This window comes from Centruroides vittatus, unplaced genomic scaffold (genome assembly GCF_030686945.1).
Source record: "Centruroides vittatus isolate TY-2023 unplaced genomic scaffold, ASM3068694v2 contig_680, whole genome shotgun sequence".
In the NCBI taxonomy this organism is placed as follows: Eukaryota; Metazoa; Arthropoda; class Arachnida; order Scorpiones; family Buthidae; genus Centruroides; species Centruroides vittatus.
The window spans coordinates 1,307,001-1,330,092 of record NW_027122427.1 but is presented as its reverse complement, the minus strand read 5'-3'; the positions used below and the strand labels follow the sequence as shown (position 1 = coordinate 1,330,092).

At 32.7% G+C, this 23,092-nt stretch overlaps 2 protein-coding genes across 6 annotated transcripts in view; both read right to left on the bottom strand.

Moving 5' to 3' along the window:
- LOC136980141 (citron Rho-interacting kinase-like) overlaps positions 1-15,289 on the bottom strand; it is a 115,547-nt gene extending 100,258 nt beyond the window's left edge. For 3 of the 5 annotated variants that reach the window (XM_067276183.1, XM_067276181.1, XM_067276182.1), the window contains exons 1-3: positions 15,198-15,289; positions 12,685-12,893; positions 6,182-6,357 (exon numbers count right to left, since the gene is read on the bottom strand). In XM_067276183.1, the coding sequence (XP_067132284.1) occupies positions 6,182-6,357; positions 12,685-12,883 (375 nt within the window). In that variant the 5' untranslated portion in view covers positions 12,884-12,893; positions 15,198-15,289. Of the gene's footprint in view, positions 1-6,181; positions 6,358-12,684; positions 12,894-14,652; positions 14,676-15,197 lie in introns of those variants that run through there. The other 2 variants (XM_067276179.1, XM_067276180.1) reach the window with 2 other exon arrangements.
- A 4,611-nt stretch (positions 15,290-19,900) lies between these two features.
- LOC136980230 (general transcription factor II-I repeat domain-containing protein 2-like) lies at positions 19,901-22,810 on the bottom strand. The gene is made up of 3 exons (XM_067276323.1): positions 22,729-22,810; positions 21,257-21,493; positions 19,901-21,159 (listed from the first exon to the last, which is right to left on the bottom strand). Exons 1-3 carry the CDS (start codon positions 22,808-22,810, stop codon positions 19,901-19,903), a joined length of 1,578 nt encoding a protein of 525 aa, XP_067132424.1.
- Positions 22,811-23,092: the final 282 nt, after the last annotated feature.

The window sequence follows — 23,092 nt, the reverse complement described above, 5'->3', positions numbered from 1 at the left end:
ATGTATTCAATATAGTGGCTTTCTGCAGTGTGATGTATGTGTTTCTATTCAATTCCAATGTGCCCAGGCTTTTGTGTAGTATGTGTGGTATGACACCTGTAGAGGAGAGAACAACAGGTACAATAAGCACCCTATCCATCCTCCACAGATGCCTTATTTCCTGGGCGAGTTCTGTGTACTTGCTAATTTTTTCAGTGCATGCGTTTTGTATATTGTGAGTGTTTGGAATGGATATGTCTATAATGTATGTGATTTTATTGTGTTTGTCAATGAGTGTGATGTCTGGTCTGTTGTGGTAAATTGTTTTATCTGTGATTATGGCTCTGTCGTAGTACATTTTGTGCGTGTTGTTTTCCAATACTGTCTGTGGAATGTATTTGTAGTATGGTTCGTGGATGTCTACTAATTTGTGTTTCTTTGCAAGCTCTTGGTGTATTATATTTGCTACTTGATTATGTCTGTGTAAATAATCTGTTTGTGCCAAGAGCTTGCAACCAGAGGTGATGTGTTGTATAGTTTCTGGCATGACGTGACATTTTCTGCATGTGTCATTTGTGAGTGTTGCATCTTTGAGTATGTGTTTTCTGTAGTTTTTAGTATTTATGACCTGATCCTGTATGGCAATCATGAATCCTTCCGTCTCCCCAAAGAGGCATCCCCGAGCTAACCAGCTGTTTGACGCAGTTTTGTCAACAAAATCCTGGGCCAGATCGTAAGGATGCCTGCCATGGAGTGCCTTTCGAGCCCACGATTGCTTAATGGTGTCTGTGCTTTTTATATGTTGCGTTGTGTCCATATGATGTGAGTGTAAGTTTAATGGTGTGTTATTTGAATCTGCTAGAGTTACTGCTTTATGTAATTGTGATGTTTCTTGTTTTTTGTAGAAAAACTCTCGCAGTGACTGTATTTGTTTGTAGTGAAGGTTAACTATGTCAATCAGGCCACGTCCGCCATCTTTACGTGGAAGGGTTAATCTTTCTGTGGCGGATTTAGGATGATGTTGTTTATGCTTAGTAAGTGTAGTTCTTGTTTTCCTTTGGAGTTGCTCAAGATCTGTGTGAGTCCAATGTATAACTCCAAAAGAATATGTGAGTACTGGGATGACATATGTGTTTATTGCTTTAACTGTGTGTTTTGCATTTAACTCTGTTCTGAGAATAGCATTTAACCTACTTTGGTATTCTTTAATTAATCTTTGCTTTATTTGTGCATGTTCTGTTAGTTTGGCCTGTTGGAATCCTAAATACTTGTAGAACTCGCCCTCTTCCATGGATTCAATAACGTCTCCATTTCCAAGTGCAAAATCTTCTTTCTTCAGGATTCCTTTTTCTATGTGAAGTGTTTTGCATTTATCTAGGCCAAATTCCATTTGTATGTCCTTGGTGTATGAATGTGTGATTTGTAGGAGTTGATGAAGTTGTTTTTGTGTGGATGCATAAAGTTTTATGTCATCCATGTACATGAGATGTGACAGTGTATACTGTGTTGTTTTTTCATGCCTGATATTGTAGCCATATTGTGTGTTGTTTAACATGTTGGATAATGGATTCAAGGCTAGGCAGAACCAGAGAGGACTCAAGGAATCTCCTTGAAAAATTCCTCGCCTAATAAAAATTTGGTTTGTTTGTATGAAAGTGTTATGAACCCTGAGATGTAGTGTTGTTCTCCAGTGCTGCATAGTGTTTTGAAAGAATGCAATGAGTGATGGATGTATTTTGTACATGTGTAGAATATGTAGCAGCCAACTGTGTGGAACACTGTCGAATGCTTTTCTGTAGTCTATATATGCCATGTGTATGTTTCTGTGTTGTCTGTGTGCTTGCCGTAGAATGACTGAATCTATGAGTAACTGTTCTTTGCATCCCCTGTGGTTTCTACGACAACCTTTTTGTTGTTCTGTTAGAATGTCGTGTTCTTCAATATGTTTGTATATTTTGTTTGCGATACAGGATGTCAATAATTTGTAGAGTGTTGGAAGACATGTAATTGGTCTGTATTGTGTGGGGTCTGTGGTATTGTTGTTTTTAGGTTTCATGTAGGTGATGCCCTGAGTAAGAAAATTTGGCATGTCTTGTGGATTGATGATGATGTGTGTTAGATGTTTAGCTAGTTCCTGGTGCAGTGATGTAAACTTTTTGTACCAGAAATTGTGAATGTTGTCTACACCAGGTGTCTTCCAGTTGTGTGTTCTGTTAACAGTGTATTGGAAATCATGTATGTTTATTTCAACACAGGGCATAGTTGGTATGTTGTGCAAGTTTCTGTTCTCCTCCTCGATCCAGCCTGCATCAGCATTGTGCGTGACAGCACTGGACCAAAGAGAAGACCAATATGTTGTGAGTTCTTCTTCTGTTGGTGTGCCACTGTGCTGTGTATCAGTGTTTGCTTTGTTATTGATTTGTCTGTAAAAGAGTTTTTCATTGTTTGTAAATAATTTATTTTGTTGTTTTCGTAGTGTACATGTTTTGTATCGTTTGAGTCTACGTGCTTTGGCAGCAAGTTTTTGTTTTAGTGTATCAATGTATTCTGTAATGCGTGTGTTGTGATGTTCATGTTTTGTGTGTGTTTTTATTTTCTTGAAAATGTTTTTGAGCTGTTTCCTTAATTTGGGTGTTATGTTGTTTTTAGTGTATTGTGTTAGCCTGCCTAATTGCTGTCTAATGTCATTTATTTGTGTTTCTATTCTTCTCTGCCAGGCAGGTTTGTGATAGAATTGTGTTTTCTGTGTATTTGTCTGTGATTGTACTTTCAGTCCATGGTGTGTCACTACTGTGACTGCCCCAGCATAAACTAATGTATGAATGTCTGCGAGTGTAGAAATTGAATGAATGTAGTGTGGTAGTAAGTGAGTGTTTACATAATTTAGTGTTTTTCCTACTTCCTTTGACGTGTTGATTTTTGGTATTCGTGGTCGTTGTGTGGGATCTGTACCTGTATATTTAGTGAGTGTTTCCTGAAATATAAGTGAGAGCGTATTAACTAAATCCAAGTCTATGTTATCAGTGATGGATGAGGAAGTGTCTGTAGTATCATTAGTGGTAATTGTTGTATGTGTGTTATTATCAATGCTTGTTGCTGGATTATCCTGACAGGTTACATGATCTTCATTAATGTTAGATGTTTCTGTCTGTTGATGTATTTGATCAGCAACCTGTTGTTTGATAAGTTCAAGTGTTGTTTGTGGAATAAGGTTGTTGTGTATAATTGTTCTTTTTTGATCAACAACCCTTTGTTCGGTGACAGTGAGATGAGGATACTGTTGTGTGAATCTATGGTGTAGTTGTTGTCTGTATGCTGTCATGTTTGTTTCGAGTTTTGTGATGGTGTAATAAGTACGGATGATAAACTCGTTCATTTCTACTGTCCATTTCATCCGTTGGCGTGGTTTTCCAGCCTTTGTGGTCTGTGGATGCATTGCCACAGAAACACCAAGGCTGGGTTGGTTCCTCACATCTGTTGAGGGCATTGCAGTAGCCATGCTTGGGCCGGTGCTGCTTTCGCCACCGGTCACCAAGGGAGACTGTGACCTATTTTTCGAACGTGAGCCTCTGCCTAACCCACGAACGCGGACCTTGTTAACCCGGGCGACGTCCGAGCCGGTATCACACTTTGATCTAGTTATTACCATGATGAATATCTCCACAGAATGTGGGCGTGGTCACTCTTAGCTTCATTTCTCCCCATAGACCTTACTGGCATGGGTGTCCCTACCAGGAGCTTATGCTCCAGCCTGCATTGCCCTATGGATCAGTAAAATTACTGGGCTCTCCCACCACGACCAGGTGGTGACCACGGGAGAGTTATTTATATTATTATTATTATTATTATTATTATTATTATTATTATTATTATTATTAATTTAATTAATTGTGAATGTGTATATTTACATTCTCACATTTTATTCATTTCTTAATCTCATGGGGATTGTTGGACATTACATCTGATAATTAAAAAGTTTTAAAATGTTCATAAGTGGCTGGCTGCCTTAATGTAAGTAAGTACATAGGTGATAGGTGATTATGGGTAATAATATGAAGTTATTAAATTTAAGTTAAAACTTTAAGTGTTATAATTGTTTAGATTATATATATTTAATTTTATAAGATGTAATGTCCAACAATCATCTTGAGATTAAAAAATGAATAAAATGTGAGTAACAATGTTAATTTATTATTTAGATGTCTACTAGGACAGATTGTATTATTAGTACATATTATACTGGTGTCCAAGTTCTGTAAAATGAGGAAATGTATTCAGAAAAACAATCTTTATTGTTCACCTGTACACCTTTTACACATTTTGTGTTTTGGACCACTCGGTCCCTCATCAGCAGGTTTACAGCTACTATGTAATTATTTCGGTCTCTAATTACAATCGAAATATAAAATGATTAACAAAAATAATCTGTATCATATTTCCGAGCATATCCATCACTTTCCTTTACCTGTACAATTATTGTATTGCTAGGTTCATTTCCTTTATGAATGTTTCAGCCTGTTACTCCCCCTGTCAATAATACTGTTCCAGGATTGGTGGATTTCTCTTCCCAAGTTGTTATTGATTCTATTGTTTTGTCTTTTTATGTAAATACTAGCTGTTACCTGCGACTTTGCTGTGCAGATTTTGCAAGCAAACACCATTTATATTCAGTATTTCAACAATGATAGTAATTGTTATATAATATAACACCTACCACTGAGAATGATCAGAATTGCTGAAAATAAACTGTTTTCAATTTAATCAATTTTCTGGAAAATTGATCAAATTGAAAACAGTTCGTTTGATTTTCAGCAATTCAAACAAAAAATTGCATCTAAAATAGTAGAGTAGAAGCCGTTCTTCTGGTTAAGCCTTAATGCTCTCTCTCTCTCTCTCTCTCTCTCCGCGGGGGAATTTCGAAAAATCCCTTCTTAGTGTGCGCTTCCATGACATATCCTAACTGTGTACCAAATTTCATCACTTTAGGTTCAGCAGTTTGCTCTGGGCAATGATGAATCAATCAATCAGTCAGTCAGTCAGTACAAGTAATTTTATATATATATATATGTAAATATGTTCATATAGTTGTCTTTTAAAACTATTGCTTTCTTTTTTTATATTTTAACGGTATTTAAATCTATTTCATATCCTTATGTATTGCAGTGTTCAGCCACTTCTGAATTTGCATAATAGCGAATGAAAATGCAATACAGAAGGATGTAAAATAGATTTAAATACAGTTAAAATAAAGAAAAAAAAGCAATAATTTTAAAAGACAACTATATGAACATATTTACATAAAAAGACAAAACAATAGAATCAATAACAACTTGGGAAGAGAAATCCACCAATCCTGGAACAGTATTATCAACAGGGGGAGTAACAGGCTGAATCACTCATAAAGGAAATGAAGTTAGCAATACAATAATTGTACAGGTAAAGGAAAGTGATGGATATGCTCAAAAATATAATACAGATTATTTTTGTTAATCATTTTATATTTCGATTGTAATTAGAGACTGAAATAATTACATAGTAGCTGTAAACCTGCTGATGAGGGACCGAGTGGTCCAAAACACAAAGTGTGTAAAAGGTGTACAGGTGAACAATAAAGATTGTTTTTCTGAATACATTTCCTCATTTTGCAGAACTCGGACACCAGTATAATAAGTCCTAATAATACGATCTGTCCTAGTAGACATCTAAATAATAAATTTGTATAATAAGGACAAAAACATGAATTAAAACATAATGTTAATATTTTAATTAATTGTGAATGTAATTATTAATAATAATAAATAATTGTTAAATAGCATAAAACATTGGATATGCACTTTTACTTGAAACTGAATCTCCATCTATGGTTGTTTCTTTATAAATAATGAATTACTTACAATTCAATTTGTATCCAAGTTGTTTTTTGTATTAAAAAAATTGTAATATAGAAAAATATTCTAGATATAGCACTGGAGAGGAGTTGAAAGTTCACATCAACCCAAAATACATATGTAGAATAAATAGTTAAATAAATTGTACATTTTAACCTTCAGATATTTTACTTACTGAACAAAATACTATAATACCTATAAATATAGGATTATTTAGTTAAAATGCATAATAATACAGAAAACTTATAATTAAGAAATAAAATTATTTAAAAAACATATTAAAAAACTGTTCTATATCATAGAAGTTTACATACACTTTGCTGAGATAATGTATCACTTTTCCGTAATATTTTCATAGCATATACATCTCCTGTGCATCTTTCTCTTACAACTTGGACTTCTCCAAAATGTCCTTGTCCAATGATTTTTTTAGTTTCAAAATCACCAATATTTACTTGAAGCTGTCTCAATTCAATTACAGCATTACGAACTATATAAAAATAAATAAAAAAATTTTTTTGCATAAAATAAAAACCAATACTGTGTATATATTTCAGAAGAAAATTCATAAAATGTACATCGTTCTATCTTAAATAAGCAATTCTGTTCCATTATTTTTAAGACCATACAAAGAAACATTTAGTAACAATAGAACAATGGAGAATAAAACAAAAATATTCAAATATTTGTAGCAGTTAATTTTTTAAACACAAAATTATAATTAGCCAATGATTATTTTTAATAAAATTTAATATAAAAGTTCTTTAAATATAATAAAATTTCATGAATATATATGCAAAATTCATTTACTTCAAAGTTTATTACAGTGATCTTTAATATTCTAGAACAGATATTACACCTAAAGTACAATAAAAAATATAATAATGTAAACTTATTTTTTAACTTAGTAACTTATTACATGTATTGATTCTAGACATAATAGTTAATAAAAAAAATAATTCTAAGTGATTCCAACTTGAAATTTAGTATCCAGAAATTATTTCAAATCTATGGATGTTATTCTAACCATTCTCTGAAGATTAATTTAAAAGACATCAATTTTTCTTCAGTAATTTTTGAAGGTTAGCAAAGCCTCTTCTATGCACAGATTAAGGACCAGATAGCTAAATCTTGAAAAGTTTTTGTATAGCCCCACTGGTAACAGGCAGAACCATTCATTTCTTTGGAGTTCATCCAGTGAAGATCACAGATAATAATATTTGATTTTATATATCTTCTACTTTTATTACTGATAAATAAATAAGTGTTCAAGTATATAAGATAGGTACATATTTTCTGTTTATAGGCTATAAGTAGAAGATAAAGTTAATATCATTTGTATCAACAATAAAAACTTTTATAACACTCTAGAATGATTCAACAATCCATAACAGATAAAAACAGACCATTTCAAATTTAAATTACCAAATAAAACTTATGAAAACTTATATTTTTAGAGAGCTTTCTGTATTTAAACACACAAAATCTGATATTTATCAAAATATTTCCCCTGAATGATTTTATAATCGGACATTCACATGGTCATCATTTAACATATGGTGACTAGTGAAATGCACCATCATGATTTTAGAAGTGCCCTTTTTAAAATTATAATAAACCTTTATTATTCAAAATTAAAATACAATTACGATTTCAAGATTTGATAAAATTAAATTACATTGTTATAAATGACATTTTGATACTTTATTTAATAATAGAAATGGGTGATTAATTGTTTGAAGACAAAGTCCAGCTTTCCTCATTTACATTTTACCAGTACCTATTTCATTGTAGATGAAAGCTGAAACAACCCCAAGAAGGTATGATGGAGAATAGAAGACATCCGTACATCACCAGTTCCTGTTTTTTAAAAATGTTTATATTTTTAATTGGATGTATGTTTGTGTTTTTAAAGGACTGTTTGGCAGCCAGTAGCCTAAAAGGAAAGGTCAGTCGCCAAAAGTGTAATGTCTGGAACACAAAGTTAATAAATGGTGATCCCTCTTTTTGAGAAGGACTGTCTTCAAAAAATTAATCATAATTATCGCCATCGGACAAAGATTTACAAAAGAAATGGGTAAATTAAAGATGTTTAGTTTTATAAAAATTACAGTCGATATCATTAGTATTAACAATATTTTCTACTTATAGCCTATTAACAGAAAATATGTACTGTACCTGTCTTATATATGATTTTCAAATTAGTTAAAGATAAATTAATTGCTTTATTATTGATCATTAAAAAAACAAAATTATTACATTGTATAAAAAAATAAAAAATAGTGAAGTATTTAGCAAAATATAATTAGTTATCAGATTTCTTAAAGTACATCACTTTAATTATAATACTATTAAATTTGAAGACTAATTTAATGTTTAAAAAATTAATAAAATCATAATTTTGAAGAGAGTGAATGCATCTAATAGAATAGCCTGTTTCTGTCTTACTAGTGAGGGCACCATGATCCTAAGACCAACTACCATAATGTCTATGGGAGTTGGCTATCTGGTCCTTAATCTGTGCTTCCTATGTGGCTTACAGAATGCATTTGTACTTGAAATTGATCAATAAATTTTGATAAAACAGCCATTTTCCATTAATTGCAATAAAGAATTCAAAAGTGTAATAAAAAGTGGGAGGTCTATGACTTTGTTTGAGATATAGTGGGGTCAAATTGACAAATGTGCATGCTCCCTGACTCAATTGAGTGCAACTGATGGAATTGATAGAATAAATAAATAAAGCATTATGCACACTTAATAGAAAATTGGCATGATAAACAAACAGAACACAAGAACAAAGCAATCAACACTGTTTTCTCCTTAAATTGCCTCTCCACATCAGAAATTGCAGCAATCTCCTCTACTGTGGCTTGCAATTGCATTTGCCAGCCATGCAGAGGCAATCCTTGCAAGAATTGCCTCTCCTGTGCCAGGCAAATGTAACAATCACCTCTTTCTTCAAAGTTTTGCCTCAATTCTAGTGCAATATGACAGTTACATGATATCCTAGTTATCAATTTCATTAGAATTCATATAAGCAGTTGATTATTCAAATATCAAACATTATGTAAACACCCTACATTATTTTCAGCTTATGATTGAAACCAAATATAAAAATGAAACACAGTTTGCAAACCATCCAAGCAAAAAAAAACACTATAGTTTAAAGCAATATTGTCTAACATCTATATCAGTATATCAGAGGGGCAAATGTTTTTTTAGTAAGATGAACAGCTGTAAAATGTACTTAATAAAAATGATTGGCAAAGTTTGCATTTAATGTTCTTTAATTAAAAAATGAGTCAATTAACAGTAATGATTACATTACTTTTTTTCTTCAGCTGTGATATTACCATTTTAAAAAAAATGTAACAGACTAAAAATGTCTTCACTTTTCGCCATGTCCAGTCACCAGGAACAACAGCCTTCCACAGCAGAGGTGACCTTTTCTTTAGAGGCTACACCTCTGAAAAAAATGCAAAACAGTCTAAAAGTTCACAGGTCAAATGCCAAATTTCATTTCTCAATCTTTACCTCATCCTGAGATATTAAATGAAATAGATGCAACACATCGACAAACACTTTGAGTATCAGTTTTTGATCTTTTTTGGGTTCATAGGCATCAAAACATCACAATTACAAAAACCCAGCAGGTTAAATGTGACATGATTACATTACAGTGAAACCTCGCTTAACGAGCATAATTCGTTCCAGAGTCTTACTTGTAATGTGAAACACTCATTAAGCGAAACAATTTTCTTCATAAAGATTAATGTAAAATACGATAATGCGTTCCACGCGCAATAAAATGCTCAAATGTTTTATGTATAACGTTTACTCAAAAAAAAATTGAACAATATACACTGTTAAGGAGCGTGAATCATCATAATCTTTTCTTCTAGCACGGAATGAACCATCCCGGAATGAGAATTCAATTTTCAGAAACAAACAAAACAAAAAAAAAACCACAGCTAATATGTTTGATAAACACTCCAAACGATATGCCAAATTCTTGGGTTATGTAAAGGCTATAATTAAATATTAGAAATTAATTAATTTGACTGGAGATAGGCAGTTACGTTTCCATCTTGTATTAAATTTAATAATTATAAATAGTTAATTTTTAATTCAGACATTTCTAAAATTCAATTTGGAATCGGTCATTAAATTTAATGACCCAAGAATTTGGCATATCGTTTGGCGTGTTTATTATATAACGGGCTATGGTGTTGATGTTTATAAGTAATATGTCTGAACACAAGTTTGGAAAAATATGTGATCACAAGCAACACTAAAATGCTAGTGAAACGAGTGCTAAACACAAACTGATGGAGCATGCGCACAATTCAGGACTTCCCCTTTCCTCATCACTCATTATGCAAAATATCGCTCATTAAGCAAGGCAAATTTTTTACAATTTGTTTCGCTTGTTATGCAAAATACTAGTTGTGCGAGGTGCTTGTTAAGCAAGGTTTCACTGTATTATATTATAACAATCAAGAATGTAACCCATGTTATGTTAAAACAGAAAGGAAAGTAAAAAACACTTTTCAAAAATTTTAATTTTTAGTAAACTAGATTAGAAACAAAAGAAAATTACAAACTAAACATGTCAGTAGCGTGCAGTCATTGGAAGCGATGGAAACGCTGATTCCACCTTCCAATGATCTTCCCTTGTATTTTATAAAATATAAATTTTCATATTTTAACGTACTGTACTTTGCATTAATTAAAATTAATATTTTATTATAACTGCATTATGTATCTTTTACAAATTTCTATACTACATGTGAAAAAAACGATAAGATTGCTATTGTATATTCGAATAATTCGGTGGCAAAAGGAATGTCGAAACCGGGTCAGTTTCCAATCAGCCAGATTATATAGGCATTGGCACATGCGGTTTACAGAGCACCAACCTCACCCGGTTTAGCTGGTAGAAGCGACACACGCATAAAGCTTCTAATTTCATATCCCGGACCGGTTGTGGGCTGTTAGCCGCCTGCCTGCTAGATATTCGGCCACCCTCGCCCAATTATGTGAATCATGAGTAGACTAGATCAACGGCGGGCAACCCCCGGCCCACAGGCCAGCTACAGCTCGCGAAAAGTTTCTATCCGGCCCGCGAGATCTTTAATAGATTATTAAATTGGAAAAATAACTAATTAATAGTTATTTTTCTAATTCTTTGTAATTTTCGAAAACGATAAGAGAAATAAATGTAGTAATTAACTTTTTATTTATTTATTTCATATTTGCAGACTAAAAAAATTACAAGTCACAAGAAGGCGTCAATTAACTACTACAGCCCACGGAAAAAACGTAAAATTTATTCTGGCCCATGTTATAAAAAAGGTTGCCCACCCTAGACTAGATTTATAACTTAACCCAACCAATAGGAGTTTACTGGCATGTTTTTATGATAGTTCTGTATAGTTGACAGGAGTTTTAAAAAACTCCATTAAAATATTTGATATATTTATTCTGCGTTTATTCTGCTCTCCCATCTTATATTACTTACGGATTTCAATGTTAAACCAGTGATATTACAATTTAGTATGTCCCATCTGTAAGGGGATGCAGAAAAAACGTGTACAATTCTAGTACAGTGTTAAAAAATTAACTGTTACTTTGGCAGCATCATTTACAACCAAATTTAATGAATGAGACGTACAATGGTACAAAAAAAGCTCTAGAATTTATTTTCCTTAAATTTACGATTTATGTATCGGTTGTCATAAAAATTTCTTTCCACTTCTTTCCCAATACTACAGATATTCAAGTGGATTGTTTTAAGATTTAAAAAGTAAAGAATATTTTGTTATTTTTATGTACGTTTCTTCACAAAGTTATATTTAATTATAAGTTTCTTTAAAAGTATATTCATACAATTGAATATACATACCTAGTACAAAAAATTCTTCATCACACATTTTGTTTTATCAAGTTTTTCTGATAATTTTAATTTTAGCCCTTATATCGTGGCTAGTGATTCAAAAATTTATTTTAAAAAAGTTTTGGCTCAAGACCATATAATGAAAAAGAAAACATTATTAAAACAGAAAGACCAATGCCTAAATTAAATATAAATACGTCAACAAAAAAAATTTCGACATTTTGACGATAAAATTTATGACGAATGACGATTCTTTTGTAAAATTGAAGCAATTTGGAAATCAAAGCAGACTAGAATTTAACATTGGTAGACAATATAAAATAAATATTGAAAATTATAACAAGATAATTATGATTAATAGATATATCTAAATAAATAGATGTTATATGTTTTTTCTCAAAGCAAGAATTGGCATTTAGAAGACATGGGGAATTTATTGAATCTAATAACGGAAGTAATTATATTGAACTTTCTTATTTATTAAGTACATCAGATAAGCTATTAAAAATACATTTAAAGAAGTATACGGTTTTTACTGGCTTATCGAACAAACGAATACAAACAGGCTCTGACGCGCAATTAATTGATTGCCCCTGTAAGTCGGCTTCTTACAGAAACAGCTTCCCTATCATCAAATGTCACGGCATGCCACTGAAACATGTATGTAATATTCAATATCCATTCAAATAACTATATTCATTTGTAAATGAATATTCAGGAAAAATTTAATTATTAACAGCATACTAAAGATGAACACATATTAAAGAAAGATTTCATAAATATCTTATCAATATTTTCCTACGAAAAAAAGAAAAACATTGAACATATACTTAATGTTAAAAAATCAACTATACCATAAACTCTAACTTATTACTTTTAAAATCTTTTAAATATTCAGATTACTATTACTTTACTTACACTTATCTACAAAAGCAGCTATGTGTTTATCTTTTCTCATGTATTCATTATTACATTCATCATATAATGCAAATAAAGCATCCATTAAGCCATCTCTAGATATTATATGGCGATATGTAACATTTCCTTTGAGTTTTTCAAAGAATAATTGATTTAATTTAATTAACCGACTAGAAATCGACTCTCTCTGTTCTTCCATGTTTATATATCTGAAAAATAAATAATAACTCTAAATTTAATATCAAGGATTAAAAATAATTCATGTATTAAAATTTTAGAGATTAAATATTTTATTTAGATAAAATCAATATATATATACAATGGAAACATTAAAGTTATTTCATCTGAAATACATTAAAATTAGATTATTTTAAAATCAAATCACAATTCAAAGATAATTTCTAACTTTGCTTAATCTATTTTCATCAAACTGTTGATTGCTGAATTACTTAAAAATTTTTTTGGTTGCTTATTTTTAGAAATATCCTATTTATAGTTTTTATTTTTGTTTTCTTAAAATACATCTTTCTGGTCACAATCTCCTAGATAGTAATCTATGTTAAAAACTGACATTCATCTATTTATGCCAAATATAGGGTTCAAATTTATTTCTATCAATAAATGCACTAAAATTCATCATCAAATCAACATATTAGCTGTAACTAACTACAATAAACAAAAATCTGTTTATTAACCAATTAATTTTTCAGGATATAATATAAGTTATATCCATAGATTGAGGTAAGATGCATTCCAGGTCATAAAAGGAAACAGTGGTGGATGTATAAATTTGCACATTTACAAGTGAGATGGGCCCCTAAAACCTTGAGGTCATCAAAAAAGGTTTTCCTTGCAACTTTTTTAAAGTTCTGTGATTTGATAATTAATAAAAGTTTAAATAGGGCTCATTTCCTTCTTACTATAGAATGCAATTGAGGATAAGCTGATTTTAATGGAGGGGAAAACAATTTTGTTTTTATTAGTTTCTATTAAACTGTAGTTCCAATGTGTAATAAAGATTGTGAAGACATTTTAGTGTTTCTTCTAAATTTTGTAAATTATTTTTATTTTAAAAAAGTTTATTATTGTTCTAGGTTGTTTGATGTTTGTTTTCTACAAAATCTCCACTAATGACAGTGTTACCATAGGTTTGCCACCCAACACAGGATACATGGTATTCTGTTGAGTCATCAATGGTATGGTATCATTATCATTGTCTAACTAAACTGCTGCTGGGCTAGTTAGAAAAACAGAGAAAATTCCTTTATTAGGCTAATTTACATAGCCCAAGTCACACAAATAAATGTTGACATTTTTAATTACTGTTATGCTAATTGACTGCCTTTTTAATAAAAAATATGGAACAATTCGCATGATATGGAACTACAGAACACAAGTACTAAATATAATGACAGGACATACAGCAACTCTAAGGGTGTGACTATGCAGATGCAAATTTAGTAGCAAGCGAGAGGTTGCCAGCGATATAGTTCTCGCAAAGAAAAACATGCACAAGCGAGAAGCAAAAAATCTTGCCGGCGTGAGTGAATTTCTGGTTCTCGCACATATCTGACAGGGTTTGATATTTATTTTGTCTCATCTCTTCCACATATTCTTGCTCACTCGCATCTGCATAGTCGCACCCTAATCGGCAGCAAGAGCAGCCCAAATGCTTTAAATCTGCCAGAAAATAAGAGACCTCATCTCCAACTGAGAAATCATAAGAATAAAATCAATAAAACAAAAATCAGACTTTTTATAAGTTATAAAGTATAACTCTATCACTATATTTCATACAAAAAAAATAAAATTTTGGAACACTGCACAGAGGACAAAATGCTAGATATTATACATTAAATATAATTATGTTAAACGGGAAAATCTGACAATAAATTGCACTAATTCAACCTGTCAAATCCTTTTATAAATTCAATAAAATTGCTATACTTACTTTCCCATTTACAGTACAATAAAACATTTATTTATGTTTTTTTTTTTTTTTATACATGTGCTAACAGAACTTTGCATAAAGACATTAATTATTATACATATTTAACTTATTGAAATTCTATTTAAGAATGAATCGATTAATAAAATAATAATTCGTTCATTATTCACAATAAACATTTGCAAATTTATTACGAATGAATCATAAATAAACTATTCGAACATATTACAGTTTCGTTTTGTTATCCTTGTTTACCAAAAACAATAACTCTTTGCTTGATAACAGATTAAAATTTATTTAATAACGCGAAGTTTAAATTAATAATTTGATTTTTGGTAGAAATTACTTTTAGTTCGTTCATTTATATATGGAAAAAGTACCTAAAACTTACTTCCACCTGACATTTTGTTAATTACGTCATAACTTGTCAATTTCTCTTCCAAAACATGACAGGACTTGTTCTTATTTCAACGAAAAATAACAATTTATTCGAAATTTTAAAATGAATAACACGTAATAAGTAATTTAATAATGTCTTATTTATTAAAATAGTAAACGTTCTTACCAAAAATACAAAATAAAATCGTTAATGACGAAATTCACACGACAGCCATTTTAAATATCGCGCATAACTCGTTCGCTTATGTCATTGGTCGATCTTAAAAAATTTTATTTACTTATATAATGAAAATTTTAATATTCGAAGAATTTTTTAATATATATTTATAGATGTCAGTTTGGAAAAATTACAATAAAACCAAAAATGTAAATAATTTATGAAAATGCGTAATACGTCTACTAGAGGGCGAACTATACAAAACACGTTTCGATTACGATATTACTGAATTTTGAATACATTTCTATTGTTCTTCTCGTTATAAATATTTTATTTGTTTACTATTTAATACTATAAATAATAGTCGTAATTTTTGTTTTGAATTATTTGAAACCAATAAATTAAAACGTTTCGGAGTTGGAACTTCATTTCAAATCACGTCAGTAGCAAAAATATTTTATGGGGGAGAATGCAGTCCCCCCATAAAATATTTTTGCCCTTGACTAAAAAAAAACCACCAGAACAATGATCGTATGGCATTTTGCTTCCACACGTTCGGGCCTTGGTTTGGCCGAACCATTTTGCGCCATTGTAGTTCCTCCACTGTTTTTTATTTTCTCTTTTCTAATCGTATTGTACAGTGCATTACTATATTGGTCTTGGTGCATTATCCAAGACATACAACAGTGACATCGTAGCTACATTCATAGTAAACTCAACTATTTCCATTTGCAGTGTGCTCTGGAGGCAGGAAATGGGTCAATTTTTGTGCATACGATTCTCAAGAGGTACTTTTATCATCTGTACAAATCCCAATCAAGAACTTATTCCTGAAGACAAAAAGCAAGAATAAACTGAGCAGAAATGTTTATAGATCTTGACAACACTGACGCCACCATTCCCAGTCGAATTTTGCTTCATGAATGAACATCCTTTTTGTTCGGTGAGGTAAACTCGACTAACGTGCACTACTAGGCGCGGAAAAACCCTCATCGCTTGCGAGTGAAGTACACTTAACGTCAGCAGAGTCAGGGCCGGCCATCGGGGGGGTGCGGCGGATGCTACGCACCGGGGCCCCGCGATTGAGGGGGCCCCAACATTATCAAGAATGCAGTATTTTTAGTAATTTTTCTGAAGTAATTAATGTATTAGCAAGAACAAAATCACGCTTTAAATAAACATGCATTAATATATGTTCGTGTTTGTAAATTTTTTTATTTTAGAAAAACATTTGGGCCCAAATAGTTTCTTGCACCCGGGCCCCTTTATCGAGAAGGCCGGCCCTGAGCAGAGTGTTACCGAATGATTACTTGACCAAAGAGTTGTTGAACCATTTTTATTGGCGGCATCCTTAACTCTAGAAAGTACTGTACTTGGAGCTCTTAGTAGAGCATGTTGGACTACTGCTCTCAGACGTAGCTCTTGATAACAATTTTCTACTGATACGAGGGAGCCCCCATCCATTGGAGTCTTCCATTTAGAGAATGGTTACATGCCATTTTTCCAGAATATAGATTGGTCGAGGACAGGGGCGCCCGCACATTGGAGCACTTATGATACGTGTCCGTTTTCGTCTCGGTTGTCTTTTTCCTAATCTCCAGAGGGTCCCAAACAACTGAAAATTCGTGACTTCTGGCCTCTATTCTGCAAATATAAAAGAAACTAATGAACGATTTTTGTCCATTGACCCATGCAACTTCATCATATGACCTCATCATTCCTTGTTTTCGAGGCCAAATTAGTTCGAGTGCAACCGGAGCCACCTTATGGAAGCGCTGATCCGACGTTGAATTAGAGTTCGAAACTCCTTCCGTAATGTACGATGCCCCTTCTAATAGCTTGTGCTATGAATTTAAATTTTGTATAGGTACTGTACAATATAGCAAACACAATAGATCAGGGTTATCCAACTTTTTTTCCTAATGGGCCAAATTAGAATTTTAGGTATATTCAGCGGACTACAAAGGTACTTTAAATAAATATATAATTTTAACAAGTTCAAAATGTGAATGTCAAATTTCAATAAGAAATATATACTATTACAAAAAATACTGTATTATTGACATTAAAAAAAAAATTATACTCACACAAAATAAAAATAAATTCAATGCGATTTTTGACATTGCTTTCCTTTTATAATATTGTCAATATCTGCTTTTATGGTACTAGTCTTAATTCTGAGAATGTTAAGTTAAATGGGACTCACTCAACCTATTTCTTTCAGCAGCTTTGATGTTTTCATGCACGAAAAAAATTGTTCACGACAGTATGTACTACCCCACATGCTGAGACGTAGCTATCGTGGAGCAGTTAGAGCAAACTGCTCCAGGCGCACGAATCATGGGGCGCCAAGTTGAAAGGGAAAAAATAGAAACTTGTAAAAAATTTTTGGATTTAATAATTAATCAATTAACTAATAGATTTGAATCCGTTGGACAAATTTGTACAATTGTTAAGTGTTTATCATCCGCATATCTTCTCTCGTCATCTAATAAAAATATTCTGGAAGTATCAGAATTTTTACAATTGGCATATCCCTCCGACATTTAGTCTAGTTTTGGACTTCAACTGCTTCGATTTAAAATGTGTTTTTATACTTAGTTAAAAGAAATTTCGGTTAATGTTACCTTGGGTAGCCAAGATGGCGGCTCGTCTCCGATCCCAGAAATCAGAAGACAGGGAACAGTAAGAACGCACGATCTAACCTAACCTAACCTATTCTAAAAAATTACCATAATTTTTAGCAACTAAATTATTAGAATATGTTCGGTTAGGTTAGAACGTGCGTCCCACTGTTTCCTTGCTGGAATTAGAGACGAGCCGCCATCTTGGCTACCTAAGGTAACATTAACCAAAATTTCTTCTGTAAGTTACTTCTTACCTCATGTTTTTAACTTTACAGGCGACGACAGTGAAAGCAAAACGAAATTTTTCAGAACTAAAATTAAATTAATCAAAACATATTTTAAAAATCTCTCCCCTAAATTCTTAATTTGATCGATTAATCAACTTGACACTTCCGCTCGACTTGGTCCACAAGTGTTGATCCAACTTTGAAACTTTCGTTCGCCATGATTTTTATTTTTTGACGGCTAAGAAGTTTTTTTTTTTTTTTTGTCTTCATTACTTACAACGCGACAATTTTGCTTTCGAAGGAATCTACATTTATTTCCAAATTTTGTCATGTCTACGAGTCAGAGTCAAAGCTGGATGTTTCCCATCGGCATTGCAATCCGTTAGTTTGCGTCGACCCGTGACCTCAGGGGACTGCAGTTGGAAAAAATTTTACACCTCTAAATTCCCACTGTCTGTCGAAACGTGCCCACATCCTAACTCGCCATTCGGGACACAAACGTTTAACTGGCACAAAGCATTGGCAGATCGACTGCACTCAGAAGACCACCCTCGTGGAAAGAGACAAAGAGCCTAATGAAAAGAATTCTTTGTGTCCAGCCTGTATAGATAACTGTTAGGTGTATTACTATTAGAAGTGTTTGCACACAATTTAATTCTGGCAAAATAAGCCATTGAAAAGCGTTGTAACTAATACGTAAATTGCCTGGAGAAGTCGGAGGTCAAAGGGCGAAATTTTTGACCCGTCGAAGGAACATCCCATGCTTCGGAATACGGTCTCCGTCCATCAATGTTACCAGAGTATATTTCAGTTAAAATTACGATGAAATTCGTATTTAAAGTTAGTATTAAATAATTTTTAATTGAATTTCTATAAATAATCCTTATTCTTTGACCGTGTTTATAAAATATAAAAGAATTAATTACGAAAATAAACCAATGAGCAAATACTTAATCCGTTTCCGGAGCTTCGTTTAAAAGTCGTTTCGGATCCTGATTCACAAGCGACGTCTATTCGGAGAAAGAGCACACAAGGCTAACATCTCCATATAAACCAGGAAGAAGAGGAATTCACAAGCGACGGCAGATTTAAACGCAAATACGCCGGCCGATGTCGTCTTTGAAAGTTGGACTAAACGAAAGGAAAATAAAATCTTACAGCTAGCTAAATTCTAATTAAAATCTTACTTGGTGTAATGTAGGCTTCCAAAAGTCTTCTTAAAACCACATTCCGGTAGCAAAGAACACTGACAAAAGGCAAAAAACACAGCGAAAACAACAGCACAGAGCGCACACGTCCGTTCGGCAAGCGAAAAACGTGCAAAGTTACGCAAAATCGGAGATTAGAAAGCGCCTAACGAATTCGAATGCGATTGACGTAATGAATTCTTTTTGAATTTTAAAGCTAAATATCTGCATTTTGTACGTTTCTGCCCCCCGAATGACGACGGATTTGGATCGAGAGACTCCCTACCACCCTCCACTTTCGGTTTCCATTCTCCACAAGGGGTTAGATCAGGCATGTCAAACTCATGATATTGCGGGCCACACGATCTATTTTGTATAAGTCGGAGGCCGCATGTTTTCAATGTTCAAAAAATTAATAAAATACGATTTTTAGAATGATTATATTATGTATTTATTAGACTCAATGTATTGTATATTATACGTACAGTACATAGACATTTTATATTTCATATTATTTTTTAAACTTAAACTATATATATTTTATATTTTTTATAAAAAAACAAAAATAAACAAAATCACAGTTTAATATTACTTTTTAGAAGATATTTGACAACGTTTTTCACAAAGCGAGTCATCAAAATTTGGTTGAATATATTCAGCTGATGCAATTTTTAAACTGATAATAAATGTTGATCGGTTAACCTCGACCTTTCTGAATTTTTGTTATTTTTTATTAAAGAAAATAGTTGCTGGCATAAATAAGTGCTTCCGAACATAGCCAGTATACGGGTAACAAACGATAACATTTTAGGAAACCGATCTACAGATAAATATGTATAAAAATCTGGAATTCCAACATCCATATATTTTTGCTTCAGCAAATTATCACATTGGATTTCAATTAATTCCATTTGTAAGTTTTCATCAACAGTTTCAATATCGATAGATAGAGACGAAGTAAAAAGACGAAATTGTAATTCACAGCTTTTAAAATCAGAAAATCTTCGATCGAATTCCGTTTCTAACAATTTAATTTGGTGAGCATATTGTGTAAATTTTAATTTAGGTGATTTAAGCAATAGATATTGAGAGCTTTCAAAGTGAGACAAGTTTTCTTTTTCTATTTGTTTTCGCCGAAGTGATAATTTTTGTTTGAAAGCGTTAATATTATCAAATAGCGTTGTAACAACATGATTTTTGCCTCGAAGCTTAAGATTAAGTCGATTAAGATGACTCGTAATATCGACTGAGAAAGCCAGGCCCTTTGTCCATTGTCCATCTTTTAATTCAGCGCATTCATAATTTTTTGTTTCCAAGAAAATTATGATTTCGTCCAGCAATGTGAAGAATCGTTTTAGTACTTTATGACTCGAAAGCCAACGAACTTCCGTATAATATGGTAGATCGGTGTATTCACATTCAATATGTTCCAGAAATGAAGCAAATTGACGTGCTCGAATATAATTGACAATTTTGGTGACTATTTTTAAAACATGTCCGATATTTAAAACTTTGGAGCACAGTACTTGCTGGTGAATAATACAATGAAAATGTTCAAAATTATTATTACCGTGTTGTTTGCACGTTTCTTTTAATCTTGCAACAACTCCTTTAGTAATACCGGTCGTGGTAGGTGCACCATCAGTTGCGAGACAAACCAACTTTTCCAATGGTAACTTATACTTCTTCAAAACTTCCATAAGTGCATCAAAAATATCAGCTCCGGTGGTTGTATTATGCATAGGAATGATTTCCAAAAGTTCTTCACTTATTTTTAAATTAACATCGCATCCGCGAATAAAAACGGCCAGCTGAGTGATATTTCGAATATCTGTACTTTCATCAATTGCAATAGAGTAGGCTTGAAATGTTGATATTGTTGAATTGTGTCGATTTCTCAAATTATCGGCTATTTCATCAACTCTGCTAGCTACAGTATTTCGACTTAAACTTACACTTTTAAATTTTTTTTTTTTTTTTTTTTTGTGCTGGACATAATACTTCCGCCGCTTTAATTAAGCATTCACTAATAAATTCGCCTTCGGTAAATGGTTTCGATCTGCTCGCGATTAAATGTGATAATATATAACTAACTTTTACAGCAACTGTATTGTCTTCAACAGATTTAGTGAAGACACTTTGTTGTCTTTGAAGGAGTGATTTCAATTCCGACAATTTGTCTTCACGAAGTTTTGCAACGTATTGGTCATAGTTTCTTTTACGATTTCTGTCATAGTGCCTTTTAAAATTATATTCTTTAGGAACTGAAATAGAGTTTTTACATATCAAGCATAATATTTTATTCTTGTTTTGGACAAAAAATATTGCAATTCCCATTTTTCTTGAAAATTACGATGTTCCTCTTCAATTAACCTTTTCTTACTCATTGTTATTGAAGTTAGTCACCTCTTTTCGAATTAAACAAAACGTTTATGACAACTATTTGACGTTACATGAACTTACAAGGTTTACGAGATTTACAAATCACAAAAATTACGACGTTTACAAAGTAGATTCACACAAACAGTCAAAGTTCCAAAAGTCACTATTCCTGAACAGATCCGTCGAAAAAAGACACCTCGCGACGTATACTTCGGATACAGTTACTCGGAACACTCCTCCCGTCACTCGTCGCGGCAATAGTAGACAAAACACCTTATGGTAGAGCACACAAACATCCGCCTTGAAGTTCCAGCAAAAACTTGACTTTCGCGCAACCTTTCCTTTTATATGGATTGTAGCAATCGCTGATGGACCAATCAGCGCGTAGCAGTCTTCCACGACGTCCGTTCTCGTACGATCTTCGCTGGCCAATCATCCTTCGTAGATTCAAAGCCGCGGCCGTTATCCAACCGTCTTTCGTAGCGTCGACCAATTTGAATTGGTTGGACGAAATATGGAATGAACAAACACAAAAAGGGCGGGAATCGTACAATTCAAAAAAGTTCAAACTTTCCAACTTCAAGCGTCAAAGCTTGATATTTAAAAATTTTTAAAAAGTCTCGGCGGGCCGCGTGTTTGACATGCCTGGGTTAGATGCAAGATTTTCTATAATCGAACGTCGCCACCCCCAAAACTAAACAAATCATTCCTCTCGTTCGTCCAGTATTCGATTGCAATTTTTACTAAATTTCGTAATATTTCGTTTATCCGACGCCATTGTAAAAGCGGTTACCTGACGTCATCGAACGTTGGTTATATGAAATATGCGTGTTATAGTTTAGTTACGAAGTAATGAAATATACGATGAGCACGAAGATCTTTAAAAGAATTTCGAATGTTTACAGATGACTCTCCCTACGCTCAAGCAAACTTACGCCTTCACGCGATTGAAGTGCGTGAAGGCGTAAGTTTGCTTGAGCATAGGCAGCTGCCTTTTTAAACCTAAAAGATTCGAATCCGACCATCGAACGATGCGCCGAGATGTCTTCTGGAACCGATTCTCCAAGTAATATTAAATAAATTCTTACGTCTAGGGTCAATATGGACTAAGACTTACCTGAAAAATCTTTAATCTCCTTTGCAAAAGTCCTCAAACCGCAAAAAACAGCACGCAATCGAAGACCACAACAAAACCACATCCGACCACAACAAGAAACGCAATCGAACTGCGAATCGTCATGTGTGACGAATTTCGAACGCACGTTAAAAGACGCGTCAGCAATGTTCGATTACGTAAAAAATTCGAATTAAAAAAATCAATTTTATTTTTTTAAATTAATTTTTAATGTTTTTTTCTTTTTTAAATTTTGCTTCAATCATTTTCTTGTGTTCGGAATTTGATAAATAAATTATCTTCTGCATTTACAAGGTGCAGAATGGCCACCGTGGTGAGGGTCTTTTGAAATTTTACGTCTCGAGGC